This window comes from Neomonachus schauinslandi, chromosome 11 (assembly GCF_002201575.2).
Source record: "Neomonachus schauinslandi chromosome 11, ASM220157v2, whole genome shotgun sequence".
NCBI classification, from domain to species: domain Eukaryota; kingdom Metazoa; phylum Chordata; class Mammalia; order Carnivora; family Phocidae; genus Neomonachus; species Neomonachus schauinslandi.
Window position 1 is genome coordinate 42863778 of NC_058413.1, and position 23781 is coordinate 42887558.

Here is a 23781-nt window from a genome sequence, read left to right on the forward strand (position 1 = left end):
CCCCCCCCCCCCCCGCCGGTGCCCTGGCCAGGCCGGCTGCGGGGCCAGTCCCATGTGCACTTGCCCCTGCTGGGAAAGCCCATCTGCAGTGCCTGGCAACTTGTTAGAAATGCAAATTATTGCGCCCCACCGCAGAGCTGCTTCAGCAGGGACTCTGGGGTGGGACCCAGCCTTCTAGATTAACAACCCCTCCAGCTGATCTTAATGCACCCCAGGTTTGAGAACCGTTGCTCTGCTCATCTTTCAAGCCTCGGGTCATGAGCCACCTCATCCTGGGGCCTCTCTGATGCCCCTCACCGGGGCCCGTGCCCATGGTCCGTGTTTCCACACACTACCCAAGGGCTGACATCGCTCCGTCACCATGTGGTCCTCCCCGTGCAGACCGGGAGCTCTGGGGGCGGGGGGAGGGCAGGAGCCCCGAGCGGCCCCCCAGGCCCCAGGTGCCCCGAGGGCCAGCTGAACAGGGGAGTGTGTGAGGACCTGAGCTCCCCCACCACGGGCTCTAGGTCTTGGCCTGAAGTCACCGACCGGCTTCCGTTGTGACACCACCTGCAGGGATGCTGCGGGCCTCCGATGAGATGCTTTTCCCGGAAGCCTTTAGAAACTGCTGTGTCCCACACCTGCCTCGCCGGCTGTGTAGATGGGCACAAACCAGGGGCTTTCACCTTCTCTTCCGGGGTGTGCGTTTACCGGCTTGGCGGTGGGTGGTTTCCGCGGCCTCTTTAAAGACCTGGCTTCTACGAGAACGGCATTCCGGGTCGCTGGGCCACTGCTCACCCAGCGGCTCTCGGGACCTGGGCCAGGGCCCGCCTTCTCGTCAGTGCGAGGCCAACAGCGCGGACATCTCCACGGGCGGTACTACGCCCCGGCCCTCCTTGGCTTGGCCCCGTGGCCGGCAGACTCGCTCTTCCATTGCCATAGAGACCAACCGCTCCACCTGTTACCTTCCCCTCCCCCTGGGCATGTGGCTTTGAGTCCGGTTAGTCATTTGTATCCTGTAATCCACAGGTGACACTATTCACCATGACAACCTAAGGGGCAAAATCCTCTCTGCTCAGGAGTCCAGTGCTGGGGAACCGGAACCAAGCCAGACCCCACAGGCCGCCTGATACTTTGCTCAGCTGATGGATGTGACCATCTGAGAACCTGGCGGGTTTTACAAGGCATTATGCAAACTGTTCTCCGCAGATGCATTTTGGCCAACTCTGTAACCTGACTGAGGTCTCCTCCAGACCTTGGTGAGTTTTAAGGAATAGGAAATTTGGGGCAACCAATCCCTGCACAAAATGCCTGACCTTAGGTTGGGTAATAGGGCAAATTTGAATCTGTAAAGACCTGGGAACAATTTTAGCAATTTTCTAGCATCTTCAGGTATGCTCTGCTCTTTTCTCTTGCCCCTGACTGGGAAATTCATCCCCTGACCCCCCCCGCCCCCTCCAGCTCACATAATGTGTCCTGGAGGAAGCATTTCCTGGCCTCTCCTCAAATCGTTTAGGACCCCTGGTGCACTTTCCCAGTGTGCCGAGCTCACTCTTTGGGGTTTCTTGTTTAATTTCCATCTTGCCCATGAGGTTCCAAAAGACTAGAGATGATTCTTGTCTTGCTTACAGCTATATCCCAGAGCCTGGCTCAGAACTTGGCATGCAGTGGATTCTCCTCAAATATTTGTTTTAAATAAAATTACTTAATTTAGGAAATGAGTATGGAACTCGTGTACTTCCTTTGACCTTCAAATTTAATTTAAAAATCACCTCAAAGTATTTGTTACTTCTATAATAAAAATGCTATTTAAAATGATGAAATGGATAAGAATATATGTGAGTTTTCTTTGGAAAAGCGAGGTATGACTGGAATTCTTTAATTTGTCCAAACCATAATAAAAATTCACATTCACGCTTTCTTATATACCATGTCTTCCCATATATGATATTTTGTTAATTTGGTTTTATTTTTCTATTCTGGGATTCAAAATTTTTTTAAAAGATTTTATTCATTTGAGAGAGAGTGAGTATGAGAGAAAGAGAGAGCACAAGCAGGGGAAGGGAGAGGGAGAAACAGACTCGCCACTGCACAGGGAACCTGATGCGGGTCTTAATCCCAGGACCCTGAGATCATGACCTGAGCCCAAGGCAGACGCTTAACCGACTGAGCCACGCGGGCGCACCTGGGATTTAAATTTTTATCAGTTTTCTAGCGAAGAGTGTTGATCTGGCCATACCGTATAACAGAGTATATTATAAATCATGATAATTAAAATGGTGTCATATTCAAGATAAGAAAGAAATAGAAATGAATGGCATAGATTGGAGATCCCAGAAACTTTAGATAACGTATTATACAAAACAGACTTCTCACATTAGGGGGAGAAAGGAAACATTGTGCAACAGTGGGGTTGGACCAACTTAACTGCAATTAAAAAAAAAATATGGGATTCGCATCTAATTTCATACACCAAAATAAATAAATAAAAAATCCAGAGCTACCTGGAAAGCAACCAGATTATAGGAAAAAAGTCAAGTTTACTGATCTGTTAGAGAAATGTTAGTTTTCTCAGCTTTGAAACAATAAAGCAATCACAAAAGCAACTGAATTATACACCAACTGAAGATACCTGTGTAATGAAACAACAGTGTTGAATTAGAAAAAAATGGCACGTTGGCATGAATGTCTCCACGCATGGTGACTGACCAATGTGACTATCTGTAGTGGATACAGAGCTAATCCAAATCTGCAAGAAAAACACCCCTATCTCAACAGATAAAGGAAAGCTAGGAACAGACAGTCCATGCCAGCAAAATGAAAAAGGAAGAGCAAGTGAAGACATGGGGAAGTGTCCTGCCTTCTTACATTCAGAGAGGCAGCGAGTAGGGAAGAACAAAGGGTATTGGACGAGGCAGCTGGATTTGCATCTGGGTTCAGCCACTTTGTAGCTCTGTGCCACGGCCTTTTACCCCAGCATGCTTTGCAGTCACTAGGGCTGCAAAATGGGAGCCTCATCATACCCACCCAAGGGCTTTGTGTGAGGAAACTGCTTATCATCGTGACCCGCACATCACAGGACTTGGTAAATGTTGATTTTCTACTCATTCAGCTTTTCCAAACAAAACTTCGAAAAACACCATACAAGAAAAGAGGCAGTAAGGGATTGTTATGCTCCTGCTAAGGACGTATTATCCCCTTTGAAATTTCAGAACCAAAGCAGTGTGACTCAGGTCACTGGCGAGACTCAAGTCGCTGGCAATTCAGGTCACTCATATGCTGAGTTCTGTCTCCTCTGTATTTCAAATAATCCCCAATAGCGAGCTTTCGAAGTTGCAGAAACCCCACGGGACCACTAGAAGGCGCCCGAGCCATGCGCTAGGCTGAAGCCCCGCGTGGGTGGAGGCAGGTCCGAGTGCGGTTTCCTGCCTCGGAAAACTGCTCATCACCTGGAGGCATCTAGGACTCCGGTCCCTCTGGCCCATTCGATCTACCGCCTGCTCCGCCAGTCCAAGGCCAGTCTTCTGTGCAATCCTGAGGGCATCCACAGACCTGGGCAAGTGCTACAGGAGGCAGGGAGGGCCCTGAAACTTTCAGCCCTGATCCGAGAGAGATGCCCCCGTCCTCTTGGGGAGGACCGTGGCTTGGGTGATTTACGGGGCACTGACCCTCCAGAGGCAGGATTTCTGGAGAGGGTGACCGTGTCTCTGATCCACCCTCCCCTCAGCTGTCTGGAGGACACATGAATGGTTGTCTTATCAAATATTAATTAAACAGAGCGGCTGGGAATCATGAAGGGGACTGCAGTCCCTTACAAGATTCATTATGAGAATAAAAAATGATTTTTAAAAGTTCCAGTAATTCCTAGTATTCAGATGAAACTGGAGGAACTGGGTGGTGGAAATTCAGAATCGACCTGCAGGAAACCTGGTCATTTTCTACTCAGGCGCCAGAGGAACTAGTGAAGGATGTGGGTTTTGCTCAGCATCTGTCTTTTCTGTCTCTACCTGCGCTCTGGGCTGACAGAGCCGCAGCTTGATTTATTGAGCTAAACAAGTCAGCAGCTAATTTGTTCGTTCATGGCTGTCCTTTGAGAAGTGGTCCTGGGGAAAAAGATGAAGATCATTGAAAAGCAAGTCAGTTTCACGGGGCAGGACCTCACAAAGTAGGTCACCCTGGCTTTCCACAGCCCGAGGGAGGCTGGAATCCCATTAACCTCAATCAGGAGGGCTCAGTGAAGGGGGGCAGGGCTGTTTCTGCAAAACAAAACTTGGCTGCGTGGAGGCTTCCTAATTTGACTTCCTAATGCGATTTGGAAGAGGGAAGGGGAGACTGGGGTATGGGAAAACCAAAGGAAAATTCCTTTCCCTTAACAAGCTGGTAGCGCTGGGCGGGAGAGGGTTTGGGTGTTTGGGAGGTCTGATGTTTGCCATTGATTAATTCTGTTTCACGGGGGTCTCAGGAAGTCTGAGGGAAGGGTGAAGGGTGGGAAGGTGTCCCCAAGTATTTTGTGGGTTTTTTTGGTCAGTTTTTCAGAAAGTCTCTCCCATGTTAAAAAAGAAGGCAAAAACAAACAAACAAACAAAACTTCATTGACTCTTTCATCTCCTGAGAGCTACTGCTCAGTCCCTCTTCATTCCCAGCAAAGTGCACAGAAGACTTGCCTGTACACACTGACTCCGTAAACCCCCTTTCTGTTCACATTTCATCCTGCTCAAGGCCTCCCGCCATCGCTCAGCAGGTCCCTGCTTTTCTTCATGTTGATCCATCCAACCAGCATTTTGCAGCCCTCATCCTACATGACCTCTCAGCCGCACTGGGCACAGCTTTCTTCCCTCGGCTTCCCTGATACCAAGCTTCCTTCCCCCAGTCAGTTTGTTACTCCTTTTCTGTTTCCTCCCTTCGCAGGCAGGTCCTCCTCAGCAGTAAATGTTGGAACTCCTCGGGACTTAGCCTTAAGCCTTTGACTTATCCTCAGGCTCTCTCTCATTCGTGACCTTGGCGTTGATAGTCTACTACTCCTTCATGGCTCCCGAGTTTATATGTCAGTGCAGAATTCTCCCCGAGTTTCAGAACTTCATAGTTAACGGGCAACACCTCCAGCTGGATAATTCGAAGGCATCTCTACCATAGCTTTCCCACTGAACTTCGTTTGCTATTCTAAACCTTGTAAGTGGCCCCGCCAACTTACTAACCTAGATCTCTCTGCCTCTTTCACCCTCCTTATGCATCCTATCACCGCAGCCTGTGGGCTCTAGTCCTACGCATCTCTGAGGTCTCTACACCCCTCCCATCTCCCCTCCCACCATCCTTGTCAAGGTCACTGTGAATTAGAAAATTCTCCTCACTGGTCTTGCTTCCTCTAGTCTTAATCTTTTCATATTGGAGCCAGAGTGTTGTTACTGTTGTTGTTTAATGCAGATCTGATCGTGTTGTCATCCTGCTTAAAACCCTTCAATGATTTCCCATTACTCTTTTTTTTTTTTTTTTTTTTTAAAGATTTTATTTATTTATTTGACAGAGAGAGACACAGCGAGAGAGGGAACACAAGCAGGGGGAGTGGGAGAGGGAGAAGCAGGCTTCCCGCAGAGCAGGGAGCCCGATGTGGGGCTCGATCCCAGGACCCTGGGATCATGACCTGAGCCGAAGGCAGACGCTTAACGACTGAGCCACCCAGGCGCCCCGATTTCCCATTACTCTTAATGTAAAAATCAAAATCCCTAATGTTGCATGGCTTGGCGCCACACCAAGTTCACCTGTGATCTCTGGACCTAGTTACACCACAACTGTTTAGTACCTTAAGCATGCCGATCCCTCCTCAGGGTCTTGACACGTGATGGTCTCTCTAGACTTTCTAGAATGTTCTCTCCTTGCTTTGCTTCTTTACCTAGACAAATCCTATTGATTCCTTAACTCTTAGCTTAGTTGCCATCCCTTAAGGAAGCTTTCTCTGACCTTCAGGCTGGGTCAGGGTCCTCTTCACATACTCTCATGGCACTTTATGTCTTTACTTTGCAGACACATCACATTTGTCATCATCTGGTTAATGTCTCTCTCCCTCACCAGACTGTGAATTCATGAGAAACTCTGCTGTATTCCTAAGCACTTTTGACAGTACTTCCCCTTGGAGACCCACCACAAATATTTGTGGAGGCCATGAAATGTCTCGGTCATCCTTGACAGAAGGACACGAGGTAAGTGAAAGTCAAGATCCTGTCTTGTTTTGGGGCAGGAGTCAGACAGTTTGGTTGTGGTCACATTGTTCATCTCATGCTGGCCCGAAGTCTGACTGGCAGATAGAGTGTATGTCTCGATTGATTAAAAAATGGACACTAAATGAATTGTTACTTCGTTGGAGGGACTTTGTTAGAAGTGAAGGGCACAGGTGGTGGAGGCAGCTGGATGTGGTTGGAATTCTAGTTCCTCCGCCGGTGGAGCTGGATGCTGAGGTTGGACCTGCCATGGAACCTCTGAGCCTCAATCTTGTCTGCGAAGTGAGGCTCAAAATCCCTACCTTGTGGGGTATGTGTGAGGAATGAAGTGGGATAAGGAACAGAAGTGCCTTGCCGGGTACCTGGCACATAGTAGGTGCTCAAAACAAAAAGGTCAGCTCTCAGCTTTCTTCTTTTTCTCTCTTCTCTCTTTCCTCACTCCTTTTGGAAGCACCTTGCTTTACATCTTCCTAAACCCAGGCTCCTTAAGGGAAAACTGGGCTCAGGGTTGCTTAGTGGTATCAACATTTGCATCCACAAACTCTGGCCCAGATGCCCCCAACCGCTCCCTGGCCCTGAGCCCCTGCCTGCTTCGAGGGCCAATGGTGAGGACTCCTTCACATACAGGTTCTGGAGCTGGGAGCTGCTGAGGAGAGCCTGAGCAAGCAGGATTCATGGTGGACCTTTTTTTCTGATTGATGATTATTATGTGAAGGGGGCTCAGGGCCTCTGTGAATTCACATCAGTGTTTTTTGGTGGGACAGGCCTGAGACAGACAAATGCCCACCTACCAGGGGACAGCCTGGGCAGCAGGGCCTGCCTCTGTTGCTTCTCCTCGGAGGGAAAGGCACTTCCAGGGCTCGGCAGATTTTCAACCACTCTGGGCCCAGCTTCCTCAGAGGAGATCACAGCAAGCTAGACAAGGCCTCCATGCAGCCAGCTGGGCTGCCTTGGGTCAGCTGTCCAAGGGTGGGCCTCTCTCTCTCCTCAGGTCTCCACGTAGGGCCTCAGGCCTCAGTACTACCAGATCTGGGCCTCTCCAGGGTCAAGGAGCATCCTTCCAGACAGCCCTGGGACGTCTCCTAAACAAGGCCCTCATGACTTCTCCCCAACCCTCGGCGGGGTTGTGAGCCTTCTCTGGTCTTCTGGAACCACTGATATCCTCATCATAACATTTACCCCCTTGGAGCGTACACGGCTACCATGATGACGTCATATTATATATATTCCGTATATGTGGTGCCACCTGAACGTGTGCAAAGGGCAGCTCTGGAATGGTAGAACTCTGTTTTTGGTCCATCTTCCCCCACCCCATCCCCCCGCTGGGCATTCCATGGGGTGGGGACTGGCTGTATAGGGCTGGCCCGTCGTGGGGAATGGACCACTGATTTGCCAAATGGTTAAGGAGGTGGGCACCAGGCGCCTGGCATGGCACCAGCTTCCTGCTCCCAGCTGGTCACGTGTGAGAGCGCCTCCTCCCCCTGCTCCTGCTACCTCACCCTGTGCTTCCCCTCCTATCATTTGGAATTTGCCTTTTCTCCCACTGAGCAGAATCTCAGCATTGCCCGGGTTGCTGCTGTCTTCCTCAATGCCATCATTAGTGGGTATAGATACTCCAGAGACTAGCTGGCCGAGCCATTCATCATCAACCACTTTCATGTGGCTGGCGAGAACTCTGCTCCAAATCTTGCATCCTTAGAGGATGAGGGAAACCAGAGCCCGCTCAAGGAACTGCATGGGATTCAGTGTGGCCAGAGCAAGGTGCAGAGTAGGGAGGAGCAAGACCTGAGTCCTGAGGAAAAGGAGGCAGGGGCTGGGGTGTGTCCGGCTCTCGGTGGCCTCACAAAGTGATCCTGGAGACTAAGAGAAGTCATGGTGGGATTCTAAGGAGAGGAGGACACAATCAGATTTGGATTCTTAAAAGATCATTCCAGTGACAGCGTAATGGAAGAGGGAAGAGTTGAAGCAGTCCAGGGGAGAAAACATGGTGGTCGGAGCTAACAGTGGGAGAAGGGTCAGGTGGAAACTGATTTGTGAGATATGAAGATGGCAGAATCCATAGGACTTAGTGATGGGTTCCAGGTCCATGTACACCCTCTCCAGAGAGGTGTCCAGGAAACCGATGGATGGATGATCTATCTACTTACCTATCTACATATCTGCCTACTTACCTACACACAAACATATCTACCTGGGGGAATGGTCGTTTATAGGGCCATCAGCACACCCTTGGTCACCAAAATGCAAGGGAGGATGAAATCTTCAAGAGATAGAGTAGACAGAAAAGAGACGGGGACTGAGAATGGAAACTGGGGTAAATCTAGCCTTCTGTGAGTCAGACTTGGCCTCGGGTGAGAACCCCTGTGTGCGAAGGCATGTTCGGCCTGTGCTGAGAACATGAGTGAACACAGAATGGTTTTCATTGTGTCTGGTTCTGTGGTATTAGAACCACTGGGGGAAACAGAGACCAAACCTGTTCTCCTGAGAAGATACGGGCAAGTGTGGTTCCCCACACGTGGGCAGCGCACCGCACCTGCTCTTCCCCCTGAGAGGTATTGCTGACTCGACTGACACAGCTGGCAGGCGGTGGCCAGAAGCTGGGTGGCTCTGAGTACAAGGCTGGGACAGGGCTGGGCATGGCCAGGGTCTGGTTGCTACTTACACATTGAGAGGCTGCCAGGCTGGCCACTGAGCTTTGGCTTTGATGACGGTGAGGACCTCATCACTCTGCAAAAAAGGACAAGAGATATTTAGCGAGGAGAGCCAGGCTCCTGGGAACAAGAGGTCTGACATGGTGACACCGTCCACCCCCACTGCCTTACCTGCTGCGGAGGCTCTGCCTGCCCCCGGGTAGGGAAGCCCCGGAGTCTCGGCAATCCCAGGGGGTGGGGGGCTGAACTGCCACTGTGTCTGGTGTGTGCGGCACAGGGATGGGCCCCCCGAGCCACACTTGGGTTTCCAGCCCAGTCCACCCCTCCCCCACTGTAGCCAGAGCTCTGACCTGGACTCTGCTTCGGCTGGCTAGACTTCTATATCGTGGCCAGCCCGGAGGGCAGGTCACGTGCTCCGCGTCCCGGCCGTGGCTACATGAGGGGCTGCAGTGTAGCCAACACCTGCTCCAGAGGATTGTCCTTCCCGGGGCCCCTCCTGCTGCTGAGACGCGCATGCCTGATCAGACTCCCTTGGACAAGGAGGCCAGGACAAAGTCTGGGGCCAGCCCCCCTCACGCCACTCATATTATTCTGCTCTATTTTGCTTTGGACAGCATGTAGCACAGGCACGTAAAATGATTTTCTTGAGGAAGAATTTGATGATTAGCATTTTGAAGCATTAAGTCATCATTGAGGGGCAAAAATCAGAACTTTGTTGATCTTGCTTAACTTTGCAGTTTGTTTGGGTTTTTATTTTCAATTACACATCGGAGCAGAGGAATATCATAACCTTTTCAAGGCTTAAGACTTCCACAGGCCCAGATCTGGCTTTGGCTAGGGACCTTCCCTGGAGTGGATTCAGCTGGTCCTGGATCTCCCCGTCCCCTGGCTGGGCCCAGTGCTGCTCAGACACCACCGTCCACTATGCCCAGAAAAACCTAGAATGTCACCAGCTGAGGAAGGAAGAACTTTGTTGCCGACTGAACAGGTCCCTGGTTTCCAGGGGGGCAGAGACTCGCTTGGCTGGCTTAGAGCTCTGCCCTGGTCCTTAGAGCCATGCCTGGCATAAGCGCCTAGAACATACTTCGGGGGAACCGGTAAACTTCTCAGTTGGTGGGTACCATGCCCAGAAAATCCCACAGCCCTGAGGAAACTGGAAGGAGATCAGAGGTGTCCCCAGGCTCAGGCCCAAAGATTCTGAAAAGCCTTCTGGCCTGGATCGCCTCACCTGCAACCCACTGGGTGGTGGGCCTTTCAGAGGACAGGAGCTCAGCCAGATCTAGCGTGGCCCCGGGCACCCACAGCCGGTCTTGGGGACAAGCTAGCAGAGGCAACAGCTCTTCTTGAGCTCAGGCTTCCCTGATGGTTCCCTCTTTTGGTCAGAGGAAAGAATCTTTGGATGCAAAGACACCCCCACATTCACATGACTGCAAGGAGAGCATTTCTCAGTCCAACCGAGTGGTTTACATGGCTCGTGGGAGACTTGTTTATTGGTTGGGAACGTATCCCTCCCTCTTTTCTAATAAATATCTGGTGAATGGCTGAGAGAGGCTGTCTAGCATGAAGTCACGTGTGAGACACAACACCAGTGCTGGGTCTCCCGTGACCTGGTTGCCCAGGTACCATCTCATACATCCCATGTGAGCCCTGCCTCTGACCCCAGAAACCCGCACCTCCTCCAGGGCTCCTCCAGTCCTCCATCTCCCGCTCCTCACAGCGGTCGGGCTCCAAGTCCAAGTCCAAGCTCTCGGTCTGCAAGTCCTCTGAGCCCTTCCATGGACTCCACACCTTCCTCCTCCCCCCCAGTGCACCCTCCACGCTGCTGCAAATCCAACCATCTCCATTCCCTGCCTCAGCCCTTCAGCGGCTGCCCACAACTTCCATGACAATGTCTTAATTCCTGAGTTCTCCTACATGGCCTTCATCATCTAGCTCTGGTATACTTTATTTTCCTTCGATTTTATATATACAGAATATTGCATAAGCAGAACTGTACATGCTTACTGTAGACAAATTTAGCATCACAGAAGCACACAGTGTGAATGTGGAGCATATTCCGCCCTGGCATCTACCCTGCCTTCCGCCTCCTTCTCCAGAATGTTACAGTTTGGTGTGTATCGTTCCAGACCTTTTACTATGCATATGCAACTGCGTGTGTGTGTGTGTGTGTGTACATTAGATAGAGCTCTTCCCACAAAAACTGCATCATACTGAACATCTTATTCTGCACCATGATTTAAAAATTCTTCCTTAATATCATATCAGGGGAAACTTTCCATGTCAGTAGATCCTGCATCATAGCAATCCTTTTGTTGATTTTTAGTGTTGGAGATCTTCAAATTATGGTAAACCAAGTCCAGATGTATAAAAGAGAAATACAAGATAGGAGAGCCAATTAACGAGATACTGTCTGATGACCATCCCTTTGCCCTTGAAGAACTATTTTACTAAGAAGTAAAGTCAATGTGGGTGGAGGTCAGATGGCCACCAAGTTAGCTGGCCCTGCAGATTTACCTTGCATTATAATTAAATCTTCGTTTTCAAGTCCCAACTAATGACATATTGATTTTACTTTTGCAGTATATAACTCAACAAAAGTTGTTTGGGCCCTCCATTAGTGTTTATTTATGGTGATGAAATTCTACCTGTAATTTTGAGAGCTATGGAAGCTCCAAGGATGGTGGATCTACGTGTGTGGGCCTTAGAACAGTTTCTCGCTGTAAATTGTCTCAGCTAGTGGTTGCATCCACCTGAATGGTCAACAGCTTATTTTTACTTGTTTGGGATCATTTGTGTTAGCCAATCAAATAAGAAAGCAGGAGCATTATGGAAAATTTACTTAAAAAGCTAAAAATTTTTGAAGCATCAAAATTCTCTTCGTAGAACCTAACTTCTGCAGGATTGGAGAGTGTCTGGCTTGCTTGTTCATGGCCATATCCAGTGTGATGGATACTCAGCAAATTGTTGAAAAAGCAAAGCCTTTGATGTGTAGTGGAATTCCATGGCATGGATGTTCTGTAATTTACTTAACCAGCGTTATTGGTGGATATTTATTTCCACGCGTGATGCTATGATGAACACTTGCATATGTATTTCTTTGTTTATAAATCCAAGGCTTCCTGTGTTATAGATTGCCAGGAATGATTAAAAGATGAAGCAAATTTATCATTTTGGTAGGACCTACCAAATCGTGCTCCGAAAATCTGTACCAATTTACACCCCCGCAAGATGTGTATGTGCTCATGTTGCCACAATTTTGGGCACAGTCAATACTACCAAACTTTTTAGTATTTACTGAGCCAGCCAATGGGACAGGAATGTGTTTGAGGGCGTAAACTATAGAATCACACCTGAGTTCAAATCCGGACTGCACCATTAGATAGCTCTGTGTCCTTTGGCAAGTCTCTTGACCTCTCTTAGCTTTCTCATCTGTGAAATGGGATTTAAAAAGAGTCTCTCTATTGGGGCACCTGGGTGACGTGGTCGGCTAATCATCTGACTCTTGGTTCAGGTTGCGATCTCAGGGTGGTGAGATCGAGCCCCATGTTGGGCTCTGCATTCACCGGGGAGCCTGCTGAGATTTTCTCTTTCCTTCTCCCTCTGCCCCTCCCCCCCTCTAAAATAAATACACCTTAAAAACAACAATAAAAAGAGTCTCTACTACATGAGGTTGTTGGGGGACTAAATGACATAATCCATAGAATGTGCTAATACAGTGCCCGAATAAGCATATATTAGCTACTATTCTTACTCTCATTTACATTCAGGCCAAGCTGGTATGAGAATCAATTTGCACTGCTTGAGTACAGATTGTGAAACACACAGTTGCATCTCCAAACCCACAACGCCTTGGGAGAACACTCCCTCACTTAAAGTCAAGCTCTGAGTCTCAGGGAGCATACAAAGGAGGTTTATGTAGCTGGGTGAGCCTTGGATGGGGCCGCTGGGGGGCTGGGCATTTTCCATTCTGGAAAATGAAGGACTTAAAGTCAGAGTAAGCCATCCAAACTTTCGACTTAAATGAAAAGTTGTTTTAACAAGTCTCTAAGGCACAGAAAGGATCTTTCAAGAATCCTTAGAGCCCTTCTACATCTCCCATAGGACTCTTTTCAAATCAAGTGTTTCAGGGTATTCACAGTTCATGCCTCTTTTGTATGACATTAGCACTTTTCCAGAGATATGCCAATTAAGATAAAAAGCCCCAAAGAAACCACAGGTCACTAGTGTCCATCTTCATGGGGATGAGTTCTTTTTAAAGATTTTATGTATTTATTTGACAGAGAGAGACACAGCGAGAGAGGGAACACAAGCAGGGGGAGTGGGAGAGGGAGAAGCAGGCTTCCTGCTGAGCAGGGAGCCCGATGCAGGGCTGGAGCCTGATGCGGGGCTCGATCCCAGGACCCTGGGATCATGACCTGAGCCAAAGGCAGACGCTTAACAACTGAGCCACCCAGGCGTCCCCATGGGGATGAGTTCTTTTGTTTTGCTTTCGGTAAAAATATTGTGAAGATGATACAGTTGTACTCCAACTTCAGAAGCCCCGACACCAACTGGGAATCACACAGCCCCCAACTGGCCATAGGCTGAGGTCAGATCTGGAGGAAGGAGGGTCATGTTGAGGGGGAAAACAGGCCGGGGACAGGTTGGAGGTGGAAATCACATCGGTATTAGGAGATAGCAAGTCTGAGCGAGCTGAGAGTAAGAATATGGGTTTGAGGGATCGGGTGGGGGCTGGTGTCAGAACCAACCCCGCCCAACATTGACCCTCGGAGGGTCAATCCTGGAGGGCTCTGGACATCTCAGTCATGCCCATGGTGAAAGACCGGGGTTTGTCACCTCCTCCCTGCCTTGTTCCTCACCTCCTCTCTGCCCTCTCTGCCTGTGCCTGCCTGAACCTTCACCTCCCAGCCCTGAACCACAACCTCATTCCTCATCCTGAGGCCCCCTTTGCTGCCGGCGGCACTGAGCACGTCCCGCCCTAGGCCTATAGTCTGGGAGTCGGTCCAGACAACCTGCCTCCTCCCCCAGGAAGAGAAAAGGGTGCAGTCCATAATCAGAGAGGAAAGTGATCAAAGCAAGTAGAAACAACAATAACAACAGTGATCTATTGTTTTGATGTGCTAAGCATCTTGCTAACTACCTTCATAGAGCATTTTATTTAATCCTTACAACACATTTGCAGGGTAGGTAGGTGTACACTTTTTAATCCTCAGAAACACATTTATTTGGCCAGATTAGCTACCCAGTTGGTCAATGGCAGAGCTAGAGTTCAAATCTCAGTCTGACTGTGGAGACCACACTGGTCACCCTGGGAAGCCAGGCAGAGGGGAGCTGGGAGGCTGAGCTGTGATGCAGGAGTGCCAGCCACTCGAGAAAGGTCAGGGCCCTCCTGCCCACCTGCGCCTCAGCTGGCCCCAGGCCATGTCCTAACCTACTCTGAGTTCTGGATGTTACAGCTGCACTCGGACAGTGTTCAGGATACTGGCAGTGTTCATGCTGCCCTGAGAACTGGTTTTGAGGCAGAGCAGGGGAGGCACAGGGTTCTTGAGCTGGAGAGGAACTGCTCCTGAAGCGGGGGAATCCAACGATATTAAAGGCACACCCACATGCTCACACAGAGAGTGCCCCCACCCCCCATCGCGCATTTCTTTGCACTCATCAGCTGGTTTCTTAGGAAAACCTTTGGGAATAGCTATCATCTCATTTTGCAGATGACGAAATGGAGGTTCAGAGAAGTCACGTGACTTGGTGAAGATCACCCAGGAACCATGATTTCAATATAGATGCGTTTGACTCCAAAACTCCTGCTCTTTTCATTTTGTCTGTTCTTCCTCTTCATCTTGCTCTCGTCCCTCTTCCATTTCGTTCATTTTTCAAGAGCATGGCTGCCCCTGGCTGACGCTTTTCCCCAAAGAACCCTTGCTTTGAGACACAGGGTCACCCGGATCCCTCTGTGAGGGCATCTTATGTAAAGACTCTGGTGAACGGTGCTTGGCTCCATTATTTCCTTCTATCCTTTCCCAGAATTCCCAGTTACTATCCATAAAAAATATCAACCCTGATGGCTTCCATGTCTGAGGGGAACTTTTCATCCCTTGGTGGGTGTCCTGGTGATGAGCAGCAGGAAATGAGCCATTTTATGAGGTGATAATGGGGCTATAAGCATCTTTAAAATCAATTGTGCCCAGCGTCATAGTTTCCCATTGTTTCAACAAGCTCTGGGTTTATTGGGTTATAAATAAAAACAGATGGTTCATATTGGTGGTGCTCTCTGGCTTGCCCGTGGTCTCATGAGGTCTGCACTGCAGAATTCTGAGGGAGGCAGGCAAATGGGTCCCACTTTTCAGATGAAGTAACTGAGATGCCTCCCTCCTCTGATACTGCTCTGGTCAAGATCACCAATGACCTCACCGCTGCCAAGGGTCAGTGTCCAGCTCTTAGCCCATTCAGTGGCCATGCCGCCCCTCGTTACTTCACTAACTCTAACCCTCAGGGTTCTGTCCCTCCCTCCGTGTGTCTTGGCCATTCTGGATGTCTCCTGTTTCCTCGGACACGCTGGGCACCCTTAGCACTTGCTGTGCCAGGAACGCCATCCTCCAAGTATCACAGGCTCGTTCCCTTGCCTCCTCCAGGTGTTTGCTCAAATGCCACCTTCTCTTGGGGTCTTCCCTGTCCCCACTCTTAAAACTAGCAATCCCATGGGGCGCATGGGTGACTCATTTCGTTAAGTGACCCACTCTTGGTTTTGGCTCAGGTCGTGATCTCAGGGTCATGAGATCGAGCCCTGCGTCAGTCTCTGCACTGGGCGTGGAGTTTGCTTGATGTTCTCCCTCTCCCTCTGCTCCTTTCCCCCTCCCTCAAGCCCCCTCCCCCCACTTGCATGAGTTCGCTCTCTCTCCTTCAAAAAAGGAATTAAAAGAAAATAGCAGTCCCTTGCTGGCTCCTCAACCCGGCACGTCCCCATCACTTTATCTGATTGTATTTTCTTCATCCCATTGGTCACTGATATATTGTCGACTTGGCTTATTTACTTTTTAAAAAAGATTTATTTTGGGGCACCTGGGTGGCTCAGTTGGTTAAGTGACTGCCTTCGGCTCAGGTCATGATCCTGGAGTCCCGGGATCAAGTCCTGCATCAGGCTCCCTACTCGGCAGGGAGTCTGCTTCTCCCTCTGACCCTCCTCCCTCTCATGCTCTCTGTCTCTCATTCTCTCTTTCTCTCAAATAAATAAATAAAATCTTAAAAAAAAATAAATAAATAAAAAAGATTTATTTTTTTTAGAGAGAGAGAGAGAAGAGGGAGGGAGGGAGTGGGGGGAGGGGCAGAGGGAGAGAATCCTAAGCAGACTCCCAATGAGTATGGAGCCCAATATGGGGCTCCATCTCATGACTCTGAGATCATGACCTGAGCTGAAACCAAGAGTCGGAGGCTTAACTAACTGAGCCGCCCGGGCGCCCCCACCTCCTCTTTTTTTGAGAGAGAGCATGTGCACAAGCAGGGAGCAGGGGGTGGGGCAGAGAGAGAGGGAGAGAGAGTCTTTTTTTTTTTTTTTAAAGATTTTATTTATTTATTTGACACAGAGAGAGCACCAGCAGGGGGAGCAGCAGGCAGAGGGAGAGGGAGAAGCAGGCCTCCCGCTGAGCAGGGAGCCCGATATGGGACTCGATCCCAGGACCCTGGGATCATGACCCAAGCCGAAGGCAGACGCTTAACAACTGAGCCACCCAGGCGCCCGAGAGAGAGTCTTAAGCAGGCTCCACACTCCGGGCAGAGCTGGACATGGCGTTTGGGATCTCACGACGCTGAGACCATGACCTGAGCGGAAATGAAGATCGGACACTTACCCGACTGAGCCACCCAGGCGTCCCTGCTTATTTACTTTTTATGGTCTATCTCTCCCTGCTAGAATAGGGGACCCCGTGGACAAGGGCTTTCCTCTGTTTTGCTCTATGCTGTACTAGCAGTACTATCAGTATTTAGGACTGTGCTCAAGCAATATTTGTCGATGAATGAGAGGCTGGTGTCCTCCGAGGCTCGGTCTACCAGCAGTCCGTCGGCCTAGCCGTGTGAAGCGACGCTCCGAGATAGCACGGAGCAGGTGGGTCGGGGCACCGGCAGGGTGGGGAAGAGTGCCGCCAGACAGCTCTGCTGGAACTGCCTGAACCCGACGGAGAGGAACGGGCCAGGACAAGGGGCCGCGGTAGGAACCATGGTCAGAGCTCACAAATTCTGAGTCAGCCCCCGGTGGGTGCTAGCGAGCCTCGCCCCCCCGGGGCCCCAGCTGCTGTCACAAGCCACGTCTGATCCGCTATTTCAAGCCCGTTAGCAGATCCACAAGAAGATGAGGTGGTTGCACAGAAGCATTTCAAATTCAATTTCTTTTTAGTTCTTTTCAAACACAGCCTGTAATTCTGATGGGAAAATTGCATCATGCTGTAGATAACAGTTTTCCCGTGAGACAGTTTTGTGAAAGCAGCTTGGCATTTCTGAAGCCAGAGGGGAAGGGCCCATCAGAGACCCCCGGGTCTGCCCCTCCACGTGCATCTGACGCTGGCAGGTGGAGCGCTCTGAGGATGGGCATCACCCTGTGACCTGAGAGAGAGGGCCTTCCTTCTGTGTGCCTCTGCTAGCCGCAGGCATCGATTTAGCTTGTCCTTTGGTGACCGAAGTGTCAGTCCTGTGTTTAAGCTCATTTTCCGGGCTTTTTCATTTTGTCCTTTGTAATGCTTGTGAAAGTCTGCCCCAGGGAGCAGAGGGAGCTGGGGAGGTCGATGGGGCATGTCTGTCTCTCTGTCCCACCAGCCCCTTCCCAGGCCCTCTTCCCCACCTTCCACCCTGTCTCCAGCAATCGGAAGAGAACTAAGTGCCAGGGCCAGAGCAGAAAAGTAGAAAAGGGGGCAGGCCAGGTGAGACTCGGACATCACACGGGAGAGGGCACGCTCAGCAGAAGCTGTCTGCTTTTGACCGGGCAGGGGTCTCAAGGAAGCCTAGGCCAGGTCCGGCGGCAGGTGCCTGGAAGGGTGGCGCCCCAACCCTCTGCAGCATAGCACTGGACACCCCTTGGCCCTCTTCCCTGCCTCCCCCAGACCTGGACAGCTCCAGTCCAGGTCTGGCCCCAGAAGCCAGCGGGAGAGCAGGGCTGGGGACTGTGTCCTCCCTGTGCCCCCAGCATTGGCTTGGGTTGGAGGAATTATGCAGGGGATGATTAATGGGTGAGTTAATTAAAAGATTAATTAATGACAAGCTAGAGGAAGCTTCTGGCCTGCGCGGCCCTCCCGGGGGTCCGAGGGCACTTCTTGTGAGTGCTGCGGGACCGGGATGTCGCTGAAGGGTCCGCAGGCAGGAGAGTGTGACTTGATTGATATGCTCAGAGGGCTCTGCTGAACGCTCTGGGACAGTAAGCGCTAGTGGGGCTCGGGGGAGGGTAGGCAGGGGGCAGGCAGGGGGCATCGGACCAGGAGAGAGCAATGGGAGCTGAGGAGACAGTGGATGAGGGCTGTAAAACAAAGAGAGGTCAAGGATGACTCCAAGGGGAGGTGTCTTGTCAGCGGTTGGATATATGAGGCTGGAGTTCGAGGGACAAGTCCAGGCTGGAGATATGAATTTGAAAGGCATCAGCATGTAGGTGGTGGTTAAAGTTACAGGACAGAGAACCTGGGGAGTAGGCAGAGACAGAGAAGAGGGTGGGGACGGCAAAGAGCCTAACACGGGACTGGCAGGGAGACAGGAGGGCACTAGGCTCTGCCCCAGGGCCTCTTCAAAGCTCTTGTGCTGTCCCCACTGTCCCCCTGCTGTCCCTTTGCTCTCGGCTGCCACCACTATCCCCCGATGCCCCCACAGTCCCCTGCTGCCCCACCGCTGCCTCGCTGGTCACTGCTGCAGATGCACCCGAAGCGGGTTTAGGCAAGACGAGCGGGCGCAAGTCCAGACAGCTCTTTGGAGGAGTCTGCTGTGCGGGATGTCGAGAAAATTGGCAAGAGCAGGAAGGACATGTGAGATTAGTCTTTAAAAGATGAGTGACATTACGGCATGTTGGTATGTGGAAGGGTATAATCTAATGCAGAAAGAGAAAGGGCTGTTGCCAGAGACAGAGAGGGTGCACTTGCAAGAGTGGGGTCCTTGAAAAGACGAGAAGAGGCCAGATCCAGACCCGAGACGGAGGGGCGGCCTTCCAGATGGAGCAAGAGGAGGGGAGAGCAAGGTGCGGTGCGGTGGCCACTGACGGCTGAGGTTATGGGCATTGCCGGGGGCCCGGCAGATCCTGGGGGAGCCCGCACCTTCTGCCAGGCTCCACCGCGGGGGCTGGAGACAGAGCCCAGAACAAGAGCGACGCCAGTCCCTGCCTCGTGGAGCTTGCCTTCCCTGCACGATGAGCAGTTACAGCAGGCCACACTCTGATGGGCTCTCTGGTGACAGCAGAGCAGGGGAGGGTGTGTGAGGGAGGGCCAGGCTTGCAGAGGTGGGGATGTGAGGACAGCTTCACTGACAAAGCCACTCAAGTATTCTTTTTTTTTTTTTTTTAAGATTTTATTTATTTATTTAAGACAGAGAGAGAGAGAGAGAGCGCGAGAGCGAGAGAGCACGAGCTGGGGGAGAAGCAGATGGAGAGGAAGAAGCAGACTCCCTGTGGAGCAGGGAGCCTGAACTGGGGCTCGATCCCAGGACCCTGGGATCATGACCTGAGCCGAAGGCAGATGCTTAACCGACTGAGCCACCCAGGCGCCCGCCACTCAAGGATTCTGCCGGGCCCTCGGCAATGCCCATAACAGCTGCTAATGCAAGTGAGGAGGGCCAGGTAGGCGCTCTGTCAGGATGGAAATTACCTCACCTACTAAAATAAGGTCTTTGAAATTAAAAAAAAAACCACCAAATAATGTAACCATATTATAGGATGTTAGAGAGAAAAAGAGAGTGTGTGAGAGAGATGCAAAAAGAAATATCCATAATCCCACCATCCTTACCTAGCAGCTACTATCAATTCATTGTTATATATACACACCCATTTTCTTTACCCCTACCATTTCTTTGCACAATAGTAGCTAGATTATTATACAAATAGATGAGTACACAAACTACCTTGCTTTCTATAATTTAATATACTTCAGAGATGATCTCATTTGTGAAATAACCCCTTTAATAATGACTTCAAAGACCATAGAGCAGGAGCGCCTGGGTGGTGCAGTTTAGCAGCTGACTCTTGGTTTCAGCTCAGGTTGTGATCTCAGGATCGTGAGATTGAGCCCCGCATCGGCCCTGTGCTCAGCCCTCTCCCCTGCCCACGCACACTCTCTCTCTAAAATAAATAAACAAAATCTAAAAAAGAAAAAAAAAGACCATAGAGCAGTGTAAAAACACACACATATATGCTTTTGTATCTTTTTTTACTTTGCTCTATGGTCTTTGGGTTCATTATTAAAAGAGCTATATCATTAATGAGATGATCTCTAAAATACCCTATATTGAATTAGAGAGCAAGGTAGAAGCTTCAGGTACTGTCCTGTGAGCCTGTTTTGCTGGGTCCTTAAATACAATAACATTTCACTTCGTCTCCCTTCATCCACTGATTTCCATACAAAGCTTTCAAATTATTAAGTAATGAAGCTCCAAATGACCTGGCCGGTGGAGAAATAGGCATGCCTTAAGGTGCTCAGAAGGCTAGCATCAAATAAGATTCCAGAAGCTGCTTTCTTCAATTGTGCTATTTAAATGCAAAGGAACAGGGGCGCCTGGGTGGCTCAGTTGGTTAAGCCACTGCCTTCGGCTCAGGTCATGATCCTGGAGTCCCGGGATCGAGTCCCGCATCGGGCTCCCTGCTCGGCGGGGAGTCTGCTTCTCCCTCTGACCCTCCTCCCTCTCATGCTCTCTGTCTCTCATTCTCTCTCTCGCAAATAAATAAATAAAATCTTAAAAAAAAAAAAATTAAAAAAAAAAATAAATGCAAAGGAACAGCTTCAGCAAGCTGTAAAAGCTTAACCCTTCTCATTCCTGAGACACCCCACCCCATGTCCTCACAGAGGTTCGGGGACAGATTGCAGAGGTAACAGGAGACGTGCCTTGTGGCTGACGCTAAAGTGGTGTCCCTTCCGGGAATGTAAGAGGCTGGCCTCTGCCAGGCTTCCCCTGGTAAGGGATGTTTCCCTGGCTGTGAAACCCAGCTTCTAGTTATGATTGTGGCATAGGGGACCAGGAATTAAAGAGCAGTATGGTGGAATAAGTCAGACTGAAGTTCAAATCTTGGCTCAGCCACTTTACATGCTGTGTAAGTTTGGGGAAGTCGCTTGTCCTCTCAGTGGATTCCTCATGCGTAAAACACGGATTTATTGAGCTCCCTTTACGGGTGAGAGACTGTGCTGGGCATGGGGCATAGGGCAGTGGACAAGACAACAAAGTCCCCGCTCTTGTGGGCATGTCCTCTAGTAGATTAATCATAGTATGTGAGGACTGAGGGAGATGGCCTAAGTGAAGGGCCAGGCGAATGGTAATGAACGGGTAGCCCTGGTTACTTAGTTACATGCGCAGGTCTCCACACCACTTCCTTCCGTGTAATTGTCCATTTATGGCTACATATCCCTGTCCCCTCAAGCAACTCCTCCTTTGAAATGCCTAATATTTTTTTTGAGTAGAAGTGTATATATTTAAGGTGTACAACACCGTGTTTTGACGTACAGACACAGGCCTACCTTGGAGATCTGGTGGGTTCAGTTCCAGACCACCACAAGAAAGCTAGTATCACAGTAAGGGGAATAAAATGGAGTTTGTGCTTTCCTGATGCATATAAGTTATATTCACACCACCCTGAAGTCTGGTAAGGGTGCCACAGAATTATGCCTAAAAAAACAATGTGCATAATAAAAAAATACTTTACTGCCAAAAAATGCTAACCGTCATCTGAGCTTTCAGAGAGCATGATCACTGATCGCCGTAACAAACATAACTGTAGTGAAAAAGTTTGAAGAGAATTACCAAAGAGTTACCAAAAAGGGAATGATCAAAAAGTTGGCAAAAATGACCAAGATGTGACACAGACACACGAAGTGAGCAAATGTCACCGGAAATATGACGCCAAAAGATTTGCTCAATGCAGGGTTGCTGCAAACCCTCAATTTGTAAAAAAAAAAAAAAAAAAAAAAAGGGAAAAAAGCAGTATCTGGCAAGCACAGTAAAGTGAAGTGCAATAAAACGAGGTGTACCTGCTCATGGTAAGTAACATGGTTACTGCCCTCAAGCTAATTCACATATTCATCTCTTCCCATAGTTGCCTTTCTGTTTTTTGTGGCGAGAGCGCTAGAAATCTACTCTCTTAGCAAATTTCTAGTATACAATACAGTATTTTATTTATTTTTATTTTTTAAAGATTTATTTATTTATTAGAGAGAGAGAGAGAGAGAGCACCAATGTGAGGAGGAGCAGAGGGAGAGGGAGAGGGAGAGAATCTCAAGCAGACTCCATGCTGAGCACGGTGCCTGATGGGGGCTCGATCCCACGACCCTGAGATCATGACCTGAGTCGAAATCGAGAGGCAGATGCTTAACCCACTGAGCCACCCAGGCGCCCCCAATACAGTATTTTAAACTATAGTCACGGTGCCGTACATTAGATCTCTAGACTTATTCATCCTATGTAACTGTAACTTTGTACCCTTTGCCCAACATCTCCCATTCCCCTACCTCCTTGCCCTGGTGATGCCTTCTTGTTACCCCTGGATCCTCTTTTTCCGTGACCTCAACCATGTTGCATTATTATTATTTGCATGATTATTTGTTCACTTACATGTCTTTCCCACCAGAAGGTATCTAGCAAAGCACCCATCTCATAGTAGGTGCTTAATCAAATATACCGAATGTCCAGTGAATCAAAGTTTTTATTCTCCTCAAATATTCTCTTTACTCGAAGGTCGTATAATCTAGCAGTGCCAGGCAATTCCAGCAGCCAGGATGTGTTTGTGTTTATATCCCACTGCTGTTCTGTACAACTTTACTGTGGACCATGATGCTCTGCCCAGGTCCCTCCTCAGCTGCTGGGAAAGCTGCGAAAATGCGGCCCTCGGTTGTCAGTTTGTTTTTGTTTTTTTTTTAAGATTTTATTTATTTGACAGAGAGAGACACAGTGAGAGAGGGAACATAAGCAGGGGGAATGGAAGAGGGAGAAGCAGGCTCCCGCGAAGCAGGGAGCCCGATGCGGGGCTCGATCCCAGGATCCCGGGATCATGACCTGAGCCAAAGGCAGATGCTTAATGACCGAGCCACCCAGGCATCCCTCGGTTGTCAGTTCTTTTTGGGGATTGCACTGGCAGATAAAACTGCCTCGTGTGATGTTGGCAGAGGCCTTCTTTGGGCCTGCAACGCAGCTCCACCTCTCCCTCTGCCCATTCCTGCCTGCCGCCCCTCCCCAGCCCCCTTGCCACCCCAGGTGCGGTTCCCAGGAGTGGGGCCCTAACTTCAGGCATGGCAATCTGGACTCCAGCTGCTGCCCAGAGAGCCCAGCTGCTATAGTTCGTGGAAAAAGAGAGGCAGAGTTAACACATGCATGACATTCTCGCTGGGTAAAGCCCAAATGATGTGCGTGCCGTCAGCGGGCGGGAGAGGTGAGTTAGGCTAAGGGACTCTGGTGTATGAGCACAGCCAACTCTGAAGGACCCTGGCAGCCAGGCTCAAATCTGGATTGTGAGCAGTCAATGTCAACAAAACAGCATCACCCACCACGTTCGAGCGATGTTCCTAATTAGCATTTTAAAAGGTTTGTGGTTTGTGTTAGCATGATTATCCTTATTTTGCTTTTATGGTCATATGAGAGCTATAAGCATAAAGAGTTAATATCCAGTTATCTTTGCACACATTTAAATAATATGATAATGAAAATAATTACAACTCAACCCTAGGGGTTTGTGAGCTTACATATGCCCTTTAAAAAAGGTCCATACATTACCTGGGTTTGGGAAT

The 23781-nt window shown here is 49.7% G+C and overlaps 1 protein-coding gene across 1 annotated transcript in view; it reads right to left on the minus strand.

The window, feature by feature from the left end:
- The window catches only part of SPON1 (spondin 1), a 246612-nt gene that overhangs the window by 20289 nt on the left and 202542 nt on the right, over positions 1–23781 (minus strand). The window contains exon 7 of the mRNA XM_021685787.1: positions 8854–8918. Coding sequence (XP_021541462.1) covers positions 8854–8918 — 65 coding nt within the window. The remainder of the gene's footprint in view (positions 1–8853; positions 8919–23781) is intronic.